This window comes from Pangasianodon hypophthalmus, chromosome 2 (assembly GCF_027358585.1).
Source record: "Pangasianodon hypophthalmus isolate fPanHyp1 chromosome 2, fPanHyp1.pri, whole genome shotgun sequence".
Taxonomy (NCBI): Eukaryota; Metazoa; Chordata; class Actinopteri; order Siluriformes; family Pangasiidae; genus Pangasianodon; species Pangasianodon hypophthalmus.
Genome location: NC_069711.1, coordinates 10827357 through 10843328, shown reverse-complemented (window position 1 = coordinate 10843328; position 15972 = coordinate 10827357). Strand labels below are relative to the sequence as shown.

General features: G+C 38.1%; 1 protein-coding gene across 1 annotated transcript; it reads left to right on the top strand.

Annotated features, from left to right (window-relative positions):
• The first annotated feature begins 100 nt into the window (after window positions 1–100).
• On the top strand, window positions 101–15679 carry ddx27 (DEAD (Asp-Glu-Ala-Asp) box polypeptide 27). Its single transcript, XM_034300796.2, has 21 exons — window positions 101–396; window positions 1791–1940; window positions 2039–2098; window positions 2180–2408; window positions 3869–3918; window positions 4056–4139; window positions 4312–4417; window positions 5183–5356; window positions 6751–6901; window positions 7204–7303; window positions 8827–8968; window positions 9096–9249; window positions 9470–9551; window positions 11691–11868; window positions 12048–12154; window positions 12261–12357; window positions 12464–12555; window positions 13839–13959; window positions 14083–14179; window positions 15015–15086; window positions 15231–15679. The coding sequence occupies exons 1-21, from the start codon at window positions 313–315 to the stop codon at window positions 15244–15246; spliced, it is 2346 nt and encodes a 781-aa protein (XP_034156687.1). The 5' UTR covers window positions 101–312; the 3' UTR covers window positions 15247–15679.
• The last annotated feature ends 293 nt before the right edge of the window (window positions 15680–15972 follow it).

Genomic DNA, 15972 nt, shown 5'->3' with positions numbered 1-15972 from the left:
CGCCGTTAGATGTCGCTATCGTTCAAAAAAAAAAAAAAAAAAAAAAAAAGAATTGCGGGCTGAAGCAGTAGAGGAAGTGACGTATGACGTACAGCCTTGGACTTTTACAACACGTGGGGTTTGATGCACGAGTCCTCGATTATCATTCCGTAGCAGTTTTAAATGAATGTACTCTTTTTTTTTTTTTTTTTTTTAAATATAACTTGCACTAAAGAGAAGGTCGCAGGCGTTACTGTATTGTGGTTACAGAGAGTGTTGAGTTGTGGTTAGCTCGTGTGCTAGGCAGTGGGATCTGCAGTGTTGAGCAGAACCATGTTGTCGGATTTTGATCTGATCGGAACCATTGCTGACGACGCAGATGTACCAGAAGACGAGGAATCAGGCTCTGATGATGAGGTGGGTAAACACCACACCGGTTCAGACTTCTTTATGGCGGATTTTGTGCCTATTGTGAGCTACTAGCTATCCAGTTAGCTACATGCACACGTCTTATAGATGCGACGACACCTTCACGTGTATCTCGCAGATCATACACTGAGCCTCGTGTGACTTCAGACGAGGTAGGAGCTGATTCTCAAAGCCCTGAAGACAGATGCGATTAGCCGTGCTCACAAAACAAAACTAGCTTTCTTGATGTCTGGGCTGTTTGACGTCATCTTTCCTCGACATGTTGGCATGCCTTGTTGCTGTTAATTACACGATTACAATTAATTCAAGCGATTACAGAAAGTGGTGGAATATCAATTGACACCAACTGCTTAAAAAACAAAGCAAACAAACAAATGTTTGGATTCACTCTGTTACTTCATAGTCTTATTTGCAATAATACCTGATTACACACACACACACACCTGCTGGAGCCTCAGGCATGAGAAGTGCTTCCCTGTGTCCTCACCAAAAACATACATGCATTCACAGTTGCTCATATCAAAAATTATTTTGTCTCAGTTATTACCTGTGAACAGTACCTCCCTAACCAGTGAACAGAATGTGAGGGTTAAAACTGCTGGACTAACTGTAAGTTAAGCAGTTCAGGATGACATGATGTGACTTGTCAGCCTGTCTGTCTCCTCAGAGTAATGCTTAGTTGATAGACCATAGATTTGCTTTCAGGATCACTGGAAGTAAGTCATTAAATGTATAAAATTCCCAAACAACATTTCTACCTTTATTATCATGCTACTGTACAACTGCCTATAACCTCCTGTAGTGAAATTCAGCTCAACTTCTGTACTGAAAACCCAAATCTGTGTCTTTGAGCTTGTAGCTGAGATAAACATTGAGAGAGATCAGAACTGCTGTGGAAACTCTGTGACACTATGTCTGTTTAATACATAATTCATCTGACATCACAGCGGAACATTGCTAGCATGGTTACAATAGTGTTTCTAATACTGTTAAAAAAATAAAACACTCAAATATAAGGGATTTCACTGTTAGGTCTGAAAAATAAAGAGTAATTTCTTTCTCACTCTCAATTTTACAGTGATCTTTAATGTCATATTAACAAGGAATACACCATTGATGTAGTGGAGACAGAAAACATCAGACTCAAAGGTCCAGAATTTAGTGCAGCAATACAATACAGCTGCACTGAGTTACAGCAGAGACTCAGTTCAGCTAGTTAGTGATGTATGACTTGATGAAATATAGACCAATGTGTTGATGAAAGAAGTTTAAACTCTGAATTTCATTCTAAAATAAATCTTGGATGTCATTGAAGATCATATGTTAATTATAAAGATCAGTATGCAAGTCGTTCAAGGTGGATTTTTCCTTTAAATGGACAGGAGCAGCCCATCGTGTTGAGTAAGGAGAAGAGAGCGCTGAAAGGACGAAGCAATGGTGACTTCAATGCTGACTTTGAGTTCGGAGAGAGAGATGGACTGTACAGTGAAGACTGGGCCATGGCAGATGTTATGAGCCAACTTAAAAAGAGAGTGAGTGCATCATGTTCTCATCTTCCAAGCTCTATAGGAACAATAGACTCCCCTGTCGAATGTGCTTAATGTCACAGATGATTTCTTCTGTTTTCTAGAAAGCACCCACCACATTGGATGAGAAGATAGAGAAAGTGCGTAAGAAGCGCAAAATGGAGGTACGACTGTGACACTGAGTGCTGCTTTCAAATTGTGGTATGATTGTGCCATGACTTACTTCCTGTTGTGTTGGTGTTCAGGAGAAAGCTCAGAAAGGGGGCAACAAAAGTGATCCTTCAGTCACCAAGGAAGAGGGGGAAGGTGATGATGAGGATGATGATGCTGAAGATGATGATGCTGAAGATAGTGATGACAACGGAGGTGAAGATCGTGAGGATCAGACTGTTGAAGATGATAATGGTGGGAGTGATGATGATGAAGACGAGGATGAGTTTAATTCAGGGGATGAAGAAGTCCTCAAAAAAGCAGGTGAGTGTTAAAGGCCTGCATCATTGCTGAAGAGTGCAGTATGTAATGTTTAAAGACTAAAACACGATAGGGCATGCTGTTATGGGGCATACTGTTACCACCCCAAAACTGATTATTTTTCCAATGCCAGCATGTCCTGAGGTGTTGAATTCCTCTTATAGCACAGCAAGTAGCCAGTGGTCACAATTTCTATTAATCAAAGAATGACATAGAGTGATTATTTATTGATTTATAGTTATGTTTAATGTCTTGGAACATCTGCGACACAAGTTAATTTTTGTTATGTTACCATGGTCTTTTAGAGTTAGTAAGACAAACAGTGTTGCTTTTCATGTTAGACTTTACCATGTCCGAAAACTTTAAGGAACAGCCTTACCTCTGTCTGTTAAAAAGTGCTCTTAAAAATTCTAAATAAATATCTCCTCACTCAAAACTTCTCCATATCAATGGTTAGCTTTTAAATCTATTAAGTCCCTATGAAAGAATTGTTATTGTAGAAATGATAACATATTAGAATGGTTGCATTCATATAAACCTGGGATTTGATTTGATTCAGATTATTATGGCCCTAAAATTAGCCCCGCCCCCAGTCAGAACTAAGATGCTCAGCCTTACCTCCTTTTCCATAAGGGGCAATTAATAGTGCATATAAACACTATATGGCAAACAGTATGTGGACACCTGACCATCACACCCGTATGTGGCTCTTACTCAATCTGTTGCCAACGGTGTCTTTGTATTCTTTAGCTTTACAATTTCCCTTCACTTAAACTAAGGGGCAAACCTGTTCCAGCATGACAATGCCCCTGTGCACAAAGCGAACTCCATGAAGACATTTTTTTACCAAGGGTGGAGTAGAAGAACTCAAGTGTTCTGCACAGATTCCTGACCTCAACCCTATTGAACACCCCACTGGATGAACTGGAACGCTGACTGTGCACGACGACTCCTAACTCGACATCTGTGCTGACTTTACTAATGCTCTTGTGGCTGAATGAGCACAAATCCCTATAGCCATGCTCCAGAATCTAACGGAAAGTCTTCCCAGAAGAGTGGAGTTTATTATACCAGCAAAGGGGGACTAAATCTGGAATGGGTTTTTAAAAAAAAAAAAAAAAAAAAAAAAGCACATATGGGTGTGATGGTCAGGTGTCTACATACATGTGGTCATATAGTGTAGTTACAAATAGTATTGTTCAATAGGTGGCATTATAATATTTACATTTTACTTATGTTTATCCAAAGTACAAATAAAATCATGTACTTATTATTTTTTTTATTTTCATTATATTCATCACATTAAGATACCACCCAGATAACAAGGGCAGGTGTGGTTGGCTTTTGTAATTCACCTTTCAGAGGACCCTAAAATTATATTAGAGTGCATGAGTTTGTGTATAATAGACATGCAAATTTGCACATGTAAAGTCCTTGATCATCATTATACCTTCACATTCTAGATACATTAAGAGAAAAAGGCAAGAAAGGAAAAAGAAAGGCAGCAGAAGAGGTATGTCTTTATATATCTATTTTTACATGACCAGGATAAATTATGGCCAATGTCAAATGCATCATTGAGTTCATCAACACTTAAGTGAGTGTTTCCTTTTTTTTTTTTTTTTTTTTTTTTTTTTTTTAAATCTGCAGCCTGAAGCCTTCTTTGAAGACGCCTCACAGTACGATGAAAACCTTACATTCCAGGACATGAATCTGTCGAGACCTCTGCTGAAGGTCAGGTGCCATGACTCACTTCTGTCCAGCAGTACACTCCTAAGTGCTCATGTTCACCACTCTAAAGATAATTAGAAATCAGACTTGTATTTTGGTAGAGAATCTTACTAAAAATTCACTAGGTTTTACATCTAAACGGTTTATAAATGATATTGGCCTGCTGTTTCCACAGGCCATCACTACCATGGGCTTCAAGAAGCCCACACCTATCCAGAAGGCGTGTGTTCCAGTGGGTTTACTGGGGAAGGATATCTGTGCTTGTGCTGCTACTGGAACTGGTAATTCTCAAACTTTGCAGCCTTTTTACATGCATGCTGTAGAAAAAGGGAGCTGTACATTCTTTAAACAAATCCTTGTCTAAGAATGATATACACCTGATTGATTTTAGATTTAAGGTAAGAATTTAGTGCTGAGTTCTCAACCTTTTTTGGACAATGACTCTATTTTATGGGCTCACACCCACACCCAATAATTCAAATAATGACAACTGATTAAAAATAAATGGATGACTGCAATAACATTTAACAGTGTAAATACATGCACAATTGACAGAATTATATGTAACTTTCTTAATTAAAGATTAAATCTGAGCTATAACAAAAAAAACACAAACACGTGTCACACATCACATTTGTTATACATCAGTGAGGAACAATAGCGTATGGGTTCTTTTTATTTACACATTTAACAATGTAAGGGTCTACAACTGCAGACACTCTGCACACACACACACACACACACACACACAGTATGTAATGAGAGGACTGAGTTTGTATTGAGAACATATGGTTTTATGTTTTGATTGTGGTGAAGCAAGCTGCTGTTTAAGCACACTAATGGGATCACTTCAAATCACTGTAGGGAGAGACTTGTAGAATCTATGCGAAAATGCACTGAAGTTGTTCTGGTGGCTTGTAAGGTCCAACATTTGGCTCATGCTGATCATAACCTCAGTGGTACTTACTTACCTCATTCTCTCTCTCTCTCTCTCTCTCTCTCTCTCTCTCTCACTCTCACTCACTCACTCTCTCACTCACTCACAGGTAAGACTGCAGCATTCATGTTGCCTGTACTGGAGCGTCTCCTTTATAAGCCGAGAGTAACGCAGGTAACACGTGTGCTTGTGCTCGTGCCCACAAGAGAGCTGGGCATCCAAGTGCACTCTGTAGCACGCCAGCTGGGCCAGTTCACCAACATCACCACCTGCCTAGCCGTGGGTATGTGCCCCATTCTCATGCTTTTTGCTCTCATTTAAAATGTCACGTTTTTATCACTGAAGGTGCTGTGTAATCTCCCTGATCTTTTTGTCTGTACTAATGCTGCCAGTGGACCTGACATTCAGTGTCATTCATTAGTTCATAGTTCATAGTTAATTATTTAAGCAAATTATTTAAGCAAAATTAAGTCAAGCGCAAACCATGACATAATTCAGTTAAACACATCAAGAGAAAAAAGACGCTAGCCATACTCATATTTTTCACTTGCAATGCGAGAACAGAACACTACAGCTCATAGCTGAAACATTGACCAATGACTTACTGGCTTTTAGTCAAGATTGCAGTTAGGGCTGGGCGATATGAAGACATGATATCGATATCATGTCGATATCGTGATAAATTATGTCACAATATGCTTTTCTGAAATATTAAGATCTTTTTTACAGCACTATTTAAAAAATACATTTAATTACAAACTGACTGGAAGCATCTTATTTGATGTTAAAATTTTGTTCCTAATTTTTACAGATTTTGTATGGAATGGAATATTTCTCCATTTCAGTGTTAAATATACAGTATATTGGTTTATTTTCTATAATTAAAAATGATTAAAATGATTAAAATATAAATTATGATATATTTTTTTTTGTAGACATTATATAAATCATCAAAAAAGTTTTAGAAAATTACAGCACTACTGTATTAGTGGCAGTTTGGGAGCAAACCTATATATTGTGTATTGTGAGCCCTTGAGAATCACGATATGATATTTTTACATATTGCCCACCCCTGTTTGCAAACACAATATGCCAAATCAAAAACTTGAGCAGAAGAGGAGAAGGAGCATAGATACACTGACACCCTCTTCAAAGGGATTCATGTGTACATAGGTTTCCAGGCAACCAAACCATGAGACTGGGAAGCTAATAAATGCCTGATTAGTCCACCCCCGTGTTAGGCAGCCACATATTTTATGTGCGCTGATATCTAGGGTTATTTTTTCATGATGGTGGTTAACAAATCATGTCTGATTACCACAGGCAAAGAGGAAGGAGTAGTAACCCAATTTTGTAGATAAAATAAGCTGTACACTGTTTTGGTCTTTGAAATGTCAGAAGCCAATGAAATTTATTTTCACTCCTTAAATGTCAGTATTGGTATTCCAGATCTATGAATGATTATGTGTAGAATAACTAATCAGTAGAATTACTTATTTTTTTTTTTAAATGTTCTTGTTCTGAGTAACTTGTTCAGATTAGTGTCTGTCCTGTTAGATTTTATTTTTATGATACAGAAAGTGTGTTTTATTGTGGGAAGAGGCAGCACAGTTTTAAGTGTTAGGATGCGGAACCAACATTCATATTTGCATTGACCTTTTGTTTGTCTTTGCTCAGGCGGCTTGGACCTGAAGTCTCAAGAGGCGGCACTGAGGTTGGGGCCTGATGTCCTGATTGCCACACCCGGTCGCTTGATAGATCACTTACACAACACTCCATCTTTTGAGCTTAGTCAAATCGAGGTGCTTATTCTGGATGAGGCTGACAGGTAAGACTCCAGGAAAAATATTTATGTTTAGTAATATCAGAAAAGAATGAATGTAATCTTTCTGACAGACCTTGTTTGTCTAATGCTAACTGTTCTTTAGTAAAACTAATCTGGACAAGCAGCGTTAACAGTGGGTATTAGCTTAGATTTACTCCTGGCTTTATAAGAATAGGTTTTGAAATAATTATGCACAGCCTTGACATTTGGTAGTCATGTTTGTTCTGTTTGTTTGACCAGTTCTTTGAGAGATCGAGTTTGCACACTTGTTTATTTGTTGGTGGATGTTCTCTGTTTTTGTACAGGATGTTGGATGAATATTTCGAAGAGCAGATGAAGGAGATTATCCGGCTGTGCTCCTATCAGAGACAGACTATGCTGTTCTCTGCCACCATGAGTGAAGAGGTAGCCTCCCTTTTAATGTCCCAGTACTTAGACTGGTGGTTTAATGGTCTAAGTACCCATGTACATCTGCCATTTTCCACCAATATTCCCTTACACGTTTAGGGTACAGGGCTGGCCATAGCATTTTGAGACACCCTTGTTTAATAGGATTATATCTATAAAATGTCAGAGGTTGGCAAATGGTAAATATTAGCTAGTCCATGGGGCAAGGCAGAATGCCAGTATGGTACCCACTTCCATTTTAGTTGCCCATAAGTCGAATGAACTAGGCAAAAAAAATAGTTATATAGCAATATGATGTATGTATATGGTTAGCTAGTTAAGCGCATTAATACAAACTAAGGGAAACGAAGGACTACATGATAATTATGCTCTCCTGATAAAGTTCCTAATGTAGCACATCGTGTTTGCAATATTGGTAAAAAGTCACCAAGTCATTGGCAAACGTTTTGGGCATGAGCCGTGGTAGTCTGTCTTCGCATCGCATTGGTGACTGCGTGTTGTGCTGGCAAGAGAGTGATATGTCAACTTTACGCTGCATGTTTTTTTTTTGGTTTTTTTTACTACATTTTATTAGATTAGATTAGATTCAATTTTATTGTCTTTGTTCAAAGTACATACACTAAGCCAATGAAATGCAGTTAGCATCTAACCAGAAGTACATAAGTGGCATATTTACAATAAATTACAAATAAGGATCTATAGCTATGAGGGTGATATGTACAGGGGAATGGATGACAGGAGGTGCAGTAGGTATTATAAATAGAGATAAATAGGGATAAATGTGATCTATCTATTTATCAGTCTATTTATCTATTTATCAGTCTTTTCACATACCTGCATGTTCCTGATTCTGAAAAGATTAACTGTCATCCGTGCATGCTAATTAATCTGCCTAGTAACGGTTATTTCAAAATGTTTCATGCCTTGCTGATGTGTGTAGTGATGTGTTCAGGATTCAGAAGCATGCACTATAATTACATCAGCAAGGTGTGTCTCATCACAGTGAAGCGCATTAGGTTTGAACATGCATACTAAATGAAAACTTTTGGTTTGTGAAAATCAATAGGAAGTAGTGTTTATTCTCATTTCACTGGTCTCCACTTGTCTGTCTGTCACAAAATCTGTTTGTCCAGGGCATTCGTGTTGCTGATTTGTCCTCCCCTGAATGCAGGTGAAATGTGGAGAAATAAGTGAAATATAAATATAGAACTGAATTAAGTGGAAATTTACTCATTTGCTCATTGCTGACCCTAAACCCTCATCTACTTAAGTTGTATTGTATATGGTCTCATTTGTAATTCACTTTGAAAAAATTATCAGCCAAATGAACAAATGTAAATTTAAATGCCTATGCAAATGATGCAACAGAGAACTTAACAGGAGATGATATGTTATGAGGGCCACTCAGCATGGCTGTGTGTGCAGAGGATTGTGTAGGTGATTAAATGGGCTTTTCACACTGTATCCTGAGTGAAAGTTAGATTCTTGAGAATCTTAAATGTGAGTTTTGTGTAATGCAGGTAAAGGATCTGGCCTCAGTGTCACTGAAGCAGCCAGTGAGAATCTTTGTGAACAGTAACACTGATGTGGCTCCATACCTCAGACAAGAATTTGTAAGGATTCGAGCAGCCAGAGAAGGAGACAGAGAGGCTATAGTTGCAGGTGAGGAAAGGCCTTTTTCTTCATTTTATCTCATTCCTCTCTTGTCTTTTCCACTCTCCTAACAGTCTGTATCACATCATCGTTCACATAAACTAAACTGCCCCCCCCCTTCTTACCCTGTGAGCAGCGCTCCTCACACGCACATTTCAGGACCATGTGATGTTGTTCACCCAGACCAAGAAACAGGCCCACCGCATGCACATCCTCCTTGGCCTCATGGGGTTAAAGGTCGGAGAGCTCCATGGCAACCTGTCTCAGACACAAAGATTGGAGAGTCTCAGGTACACTTGTGACTTTCAGAGCACCTGAAAACACTTTCTGCACAAATCACTCGGCAGAGATATTAACATGGTCTACACAGAAGAATAATTTTAAATTGAACAGTAGAAGAACTGTGTAAAGGCACATTGTACAAGGAAAATACAAATTATAAAAATGTATTTAAAATATACACTTCTGTCCTCAAATGCTAAATTGCTTTTCTCTTGTCTCTCTCTTTAGGCGATTTAAAGATGAGCAGATTGACATCCTGGTGGCCACAGATGTAGCAGCCAGAGGTCTGGATATTGAGGGAGTCAAAACAGTAGGTTCCTTAAATACTTTTTCCTGAATACTATAGAGCTCAATTTTGAGATCTTTTGTTTTCTGAGATTACATTTTTCTTATTCCTTTTTGATGTACAGTTTTTGGTAGGGATGTGGTTGTATATCTGTAAGACAGTGTACCATAATCTGAAGATCTTAAATGGTAGTTTACTTAAAATTGTGCAGTACTGCTATAGATACAGTGGTGCCAAGATGTACGGTTTAGTCGATGCATCACACAATGGTATGAAGAAATCATACAATGATATGACGCAACACTGTGGGCTAGCTGTAACAATCCCAGCACTATAGATTCATGCAGCCTGTCAGTGACGGTCATGTAAGGTGATTACACAGAGTAACACACCCCCTACATTTGATCTCCATTAGGGCTAATATCCTTAAGCCCGGTTTGCTGACACGTCCCTTATACGTCATCAGCCATCATGTTACATACTCGGTATGTAACCGAGTATGTAACATGATGTGAATTATTTACTTTATCATCCTTTTTTCCCCTGAAATGCGTTTGGAGGAGAAACTAAAGGTTGAATACTTTTTGGTTTGAATGAAAGGGTTACGTCTTTTCTGTTTAGTATGTTTGTTATTCTGGGGTAACACAGTATGAAACCAGTCTTTGTGTGAGTATGTGGGTGAGTGTGTAATAATTTGCCCCAAATTTATTTACATTTACACTTATATAAACACACTTATCCAGAGCATTTACATTTATATAAACACACTTATCCAGAGCATCTTACAGGTTATTTTCTTCTTATTATTATTATTATCAATAAGACTGTATATATAATGTATATATAATATATTGCTCAACCCTAATAGTTTAATTGTTGAGCTATTGATCGATATTAGATTTTAGCCCTCTTATCTAATGTTACCACCAGCCACTACTGGAGCCAGTAGAAAATAAATAAACAGGACTTTGGTCTCTTTTGTCTTTTTTTTTAAAAAAAAGAAGCCCTAAAAAAAATTAAGAGCTAAAATAAAAGGAATAGCTAATGTTCACTGTTGCTTGGCATACATTTGAAAAAAAAAATAGCTGTCTTGTCCACTCACGCTATGCTCTGTTGTTTATTGTGGTAAAATTATTTTTTATCTATTTATTTTTTTTAAACCACAAAAACTATTTCCAGGTGCAGCACATACACATTTTTTAAGTAAACAATGTAGTCTACTTTGTATCCATACTAGTTAAAATTAATAATTAATTATAGTTTATTAATAAATAATTAATAAACTATACACAGAATATTGGCAGTTTTCAGATAATCTGCAGGGTAAATTAATTCATTTTGATGTGGCCTCAGTGTGGTCTGTGAAGGCTTATAGCAGCAACATGCTGATTTAATGATGTGCTGAATTAAAAGCTTGCCTGGATGACAAAAATCTGTTTCTGAATATTTGAGAGAGTTGAAGATGGCAGACTTTCATCCCGGCTGAGAAGTGTGTGCTGAGCTAAGCTGGGAAACAGATGGCACTGAGGTTAATCAGCATAGCACTAGTACAGGAGGCCTCAAATAAGTCATTTAAAAGCTGATTAAATGTTGTGGTAAATTCAGCCTTAAGGCTTTTTAGGCCTTAATATTGCATGACTGTATTCAGCCTTGTTGCATAGTTTGGGCCATCATGAATACAGAAGTGGGGAGCATGAACTCCTGCTTGTCTGAGAGGAGTCTGTAGAGTAATGGAAGAGAGCTTGTTAGTGAGCTATAAGCTAGAGTGTCCTTGATGCCAGACATCAACATAATTCAAAGGGCATTTGTAACGAGAGGCTAATATCTTGTGTATTCTGTGAGCTTAAATAAAGTCTGTTATCCTTTCCACAAATCAAATGCATGTTTACTCTCATTCCTACACTCTAAATGATGATAAAATGCAACACTACTAAGTGTACTTATACTTTATCGGATTAGATTTACTAGAAGGTACAAGTGATAGTTTTTCTTTTACATTTCTTTCAGAACTGATTGCAAATTTAATTACTCTCCCACCAAACAACTGAGAAATTATTGTGATTGCCTCTTTATTTTCTGCCTGTCTTTGCACCCACCACTATGTTTATTAAGATGTTATTTCCTTCTCTTAGAATAAAATTTATTTTTCCCAACTTTCCTCAGGTTATAAACTTCACCATGCCAAACACACTGAAGCATTATGTGCACAGAGTGGGCCGCACAGCGCGAGCAGGAAAAGTGGGTCGTTCTGTGTCGCTGGTGGGGGAAAGCGAGAGGAAGATGCTGAAAGAGATTGTGAAAAAAGCCAAAGCTCCTGTTAAAGCCCGCGTTATTCCTCAAGGTAAAAACACAACACAATGAGCACGTTTATTATCAAATTATACCAGTATCTCAAGACTTTAGGTCCTCACAGACTCATAGACAAGTTAACAAGTTGACACAGTCATTTACAATTTTTGCAATTGAGAAAGACAACTTTCATTCTTGAAAGACATTTTTATGTCTGTTTATTTGTGTCAGAGGTGATTCTGAAGTTCAGAGATCTGATTGAGAAGTTAGAGAAGGATATATATGCTGTCTTGCGTTTGGAGAAAGAAGAAAAAGAGATGGTGCAATCGGAAGCACAGGTAATGTGTTCTATCTTTAAAAAACAAACAAAAAAACTTCATTCCTCCATGACCTTTTTTTATGATGTCTTGCTTTTTATGTGGTTAAATTGTATGTTATTTTTAGATTAATGCAGCTCAAAAGAGACTAACACAGAAATCAGATGAAAAACAGCTAGCAAGGTCTTGGTTTCAAACCCATGAGGAGAGGAAGAAGGACCGAAGTGAGTTTTTTTTTTTTTTTAAATCATGTGGTGGCCACCTGCTGCACTGTAATATAGCACTGTAATATAGTAGTTAATGACTAACACCGAATGTGTTCTTGTTCAGTGAGCAAAGCACTTCAGGACTTTGACTTGGCCCTAAGGGGGAAGAAGAAGCGTGCTCAATTCTTAAAAGAGGGCAAGAAGAAAGTGCTGTCGGTATGAGTCTTCTGTAACCTACTGTCTTTTCACCACAACTGTATTCCTTTTATGTACATAATATACACTCACTGAGCACTTTATTAGGAACAGCTGTACACCTGCTAATTCATGCAATTATCTAATCAGCCAGTTGTGTGGCAGCATTGCAATGCATAAAATCATGCAGATATAGGCCAGCAGCGTCGGGTAATGTTCACAGCAACCATCAAAATGGGGAAAAAATGTGATCTTGACTGTGGCGTGATTCCAGACAGGCTGGTTTGAGTGTTTCTATAACTGCTGATCTCCTGGTATTTTCACACACAGCAGTCTCTAGAGTTTACTCAGAATGGAGCAATAAAGAAAAAACATCCAGTGAGTATATGAGTCTTGTTGCTGACCGTGTTCATCCCTTCATGGCCACAGTTTATTCATCTTCTAATGGTTACTTCCGGCATGATAATGCACCAAGCCACAAAGCAAAAGTTGACTCAAACTGGTTTCATGAACTTGACAATGAGTTCAGTGTTCTTCAGTGGCCTTCCCAGTCACTGGATCTGAATCCAGTAGAACACCTTTGGGATGTGGTAGAACGGGAGATTCGCAGCATGAGAGTGCACCTGAAAAATCTGCAGGAATTGTGTGATGCAATCATGTCAACATGGACCAGAATCTCAAAGGAATGTTAGCAACATCTTGTGGAATCCATGCCACACAGAATTGAGGCTGTATTGAGAGCAAAGGGAGCCCCTACCCAGTATTAGTATAGTGTTCCTAATAAAGTGTTTTTTGAGTGTATATTATATATGAAAATTTAGAGCAGCTTGCATAACTATTCACCCCTTTTGAACTTTTTCTGTATATTTTAGTGTTACAACATGGAACTGAAATTGAATTAATTGGGATTGTATGTAATGAATTTACACAAAGTAACCCATAATATTGAAGTGGGACCAAAAAAAAAAAAAAAAAAAAAAGAACAGTATAGTTTTCACAAGTTACAGTCCAACAGTGTGCAATTAAAGTGCAACTTGATCTCAATATAAATACACATTTCCTGGGATATCCCAGAGTTTGTAGATGAAACCTTCTTAAACAGACATGCAAGAGCTATATACCAAAGAGCTATAAAAACAGTCAGAGACAACCCCAAACTTAGACACAACTATATACCTACAGACTGTGAATAGTGGCTATATCTGTTTGCCTCTGTGAACTAGCTGCTCAGGAAATCAGTGAATCAGTTTCACTTTTGTTTCTGTTTGTTTTATTGGTTTTCCCCTTGTGTGTGTGCATGCCAGGCTGAAGAAAGAGCTCAGTTTGAAATACTTAAGTCGCAGATGTATGTCGAGCGGGCTGCAAAACGTGACCGCAAGCCTAAGAGAGCCAGAGCTGTACCAGAAGATGAGCCCAAAAGCACAGGTTTGTGCTTTCATGGCTAATCTTATTCAAAAGACTTTTAGAATAAATTGTGTAACCTGGAGAAATGACTTCAGGCTGGAATCATATATTTTTTTTCTGTTGTTCATGTCTCTTCTTTGTCAGCCTCAAAACAAAAAGGTGGAAAACCTACAAAGAAGTCTGTGTTTGACAAGGAGCTCACCAATGTCAGCAAAAAAGTCCTGAAGCAGTACAGATCCGGGTATGTTCTCTGTAGACATCCAGGATTGATTCAATGGGAGATTAAACCTTATGATGCGTATAATACATTCACTAAGTATTATAATACTTATAAGGCTTACAATAAGGTCACAAATTGTATTGATTGAAGATGTGTAGAATATACACTCACCATCCACTTTAATAGGAACATCCTGTACACTTGCTCATTTATGAAGTTAACCAATCAACCAGTCATGTGGCAGCAGCACAAAGCATAAAATCATGCAAATCAAGAGCTTCAGTTAATGTTCACATCAAACATCAGAATGAAGACAGATGTGATCTCTGTGACTTTAACTGTTGTTGTTGGTGCCAGTTGGGCTGGTTTGAGTATTTCAGAAACTGTTGATCTCCTGGGATTTTCATACACAACAATCTCTGAGTTTACACAGAATGGTGCGAAAAACAAAAAACATCCTGTGAGCAGAGGGTTTGCAGGTTGAAACCCCCTTGGTGATGAGAGAGATCATAGGTGAATGACCAGACTGGTCTGAGCTTATAGGAAATCTGTAGTAACTCAAATATTCACTAATTCACTAATGTACAACCATGGTTAACAGAAAAGCATATCAGCACACACAAAACACTGAACCTTGAGATGGATAGGCTACAACAGCAGAATACCACATTGGGTTCTACTGTTGTCAGCCAAGAACAAGAATCTGAAGCTATCATGGGCACAGACTCATCGAAACTGGACCTATGACCTAATATTAGGGCCTAATGGAAGTTTACCTGAATGTTCCTTAACAAATGGTATTATAAAGTCACGTCTCATTCACTGGTGGTGTTAACGTGCTTTTGTATTTCTGTAGGCCTTCCTTTGAGGACAGAAAAAGGCTAGGCCTTGCCCATAAGAAAGGAGGACACTTTAAATCCAAAGCCAAGTATGTTATATATCATTATTATAATGAGAAGTGTATTATTTACCAAACCACAGGCTATGTTAGACAACTGTTAAAAAGTCTGTTTTTATTAAACCTAATAAAAACCTGTTTTCCAGCTTAACCTGGTTTTATGTGTCTCTTCAGGTTCAGGAGGAAGTGAAGTGTCGGGTACAGTGGAAAACCGATTTCTCTCTGATCCTGTCTGAGCTCTATCTATCTAGGGAAATGATGTTTCCTTTGGGCACTGCAGCAACAGGGCAATTTTGTTCTCATTGCGTGTACCGCTAAATTAAGTATAACAGAACTCTTTGCTGCTATGTTCGGGACATTATAGGAGCTGATTCGTGTGGATGATACAAAAAGTGTGTGTGTGGGGGGGGTGGGGGGATGATACGTTATTCATATCTTTTTGTTGTATAAGCCATGTAAAAATAGAAACTAGTTGCAGTTTTGGTGGATGTCTCTGACTTCCCATTGTTAATGTTATGGTTTTTGCAATTTTTTTTTTGTGAAATCAGCAAATAACTTCTGCATAAATCGAAACATTGCCAAATAACATAGATATGCTGTTATTAAAAAAAGTTGTATTTGAACTTCATTGACTTTGTGATCATTACCTAGAGCATGTATTATACTGTGTTCTACCCAGATAGCAAACTGACACTGGGCCAAGTTTGGTGCCAACATTGGCCCAATGTTGTAATGTTCGTTTGGCTAACATTGGACCACCAAGGCCAACAGACTTTCAGCCACATTTACATCTACTTTGCCAGTGTTGGACCAACATTGGCTGGATTGTTATGAAAAGTGTGCATTTGCCAACGCTGGGCCAACTCTGGCACAATGTTGTATGGATGGCCAACATAGACACCTAAAATGGATGTTG

Excerpts from the sequence above, each read along its gene's own strand:
- ddx27 (XM_034300796.2), top strand. The coding sequence starts at position 313 with ATGTTGTCGGATTTTGATCTGATCGGAACCATTGCTGACGACGCAGAT. Across the intron at positions 397-1,790 it reads AATCAGGCTCTGATGATGAG|GAGCAGCCCATCGTGTTGAG; the intron begins GTGGGTAAACAC and ends TTAAATGGACAG. Across the intron at positions 11,869-12,047 it reads AGCCCGCGTTATTCCTCAAG|AGGTGATTCTGAAGTTCAGA; the intron begins GTAAAAACACAA and ends TATTTGTGTCAG.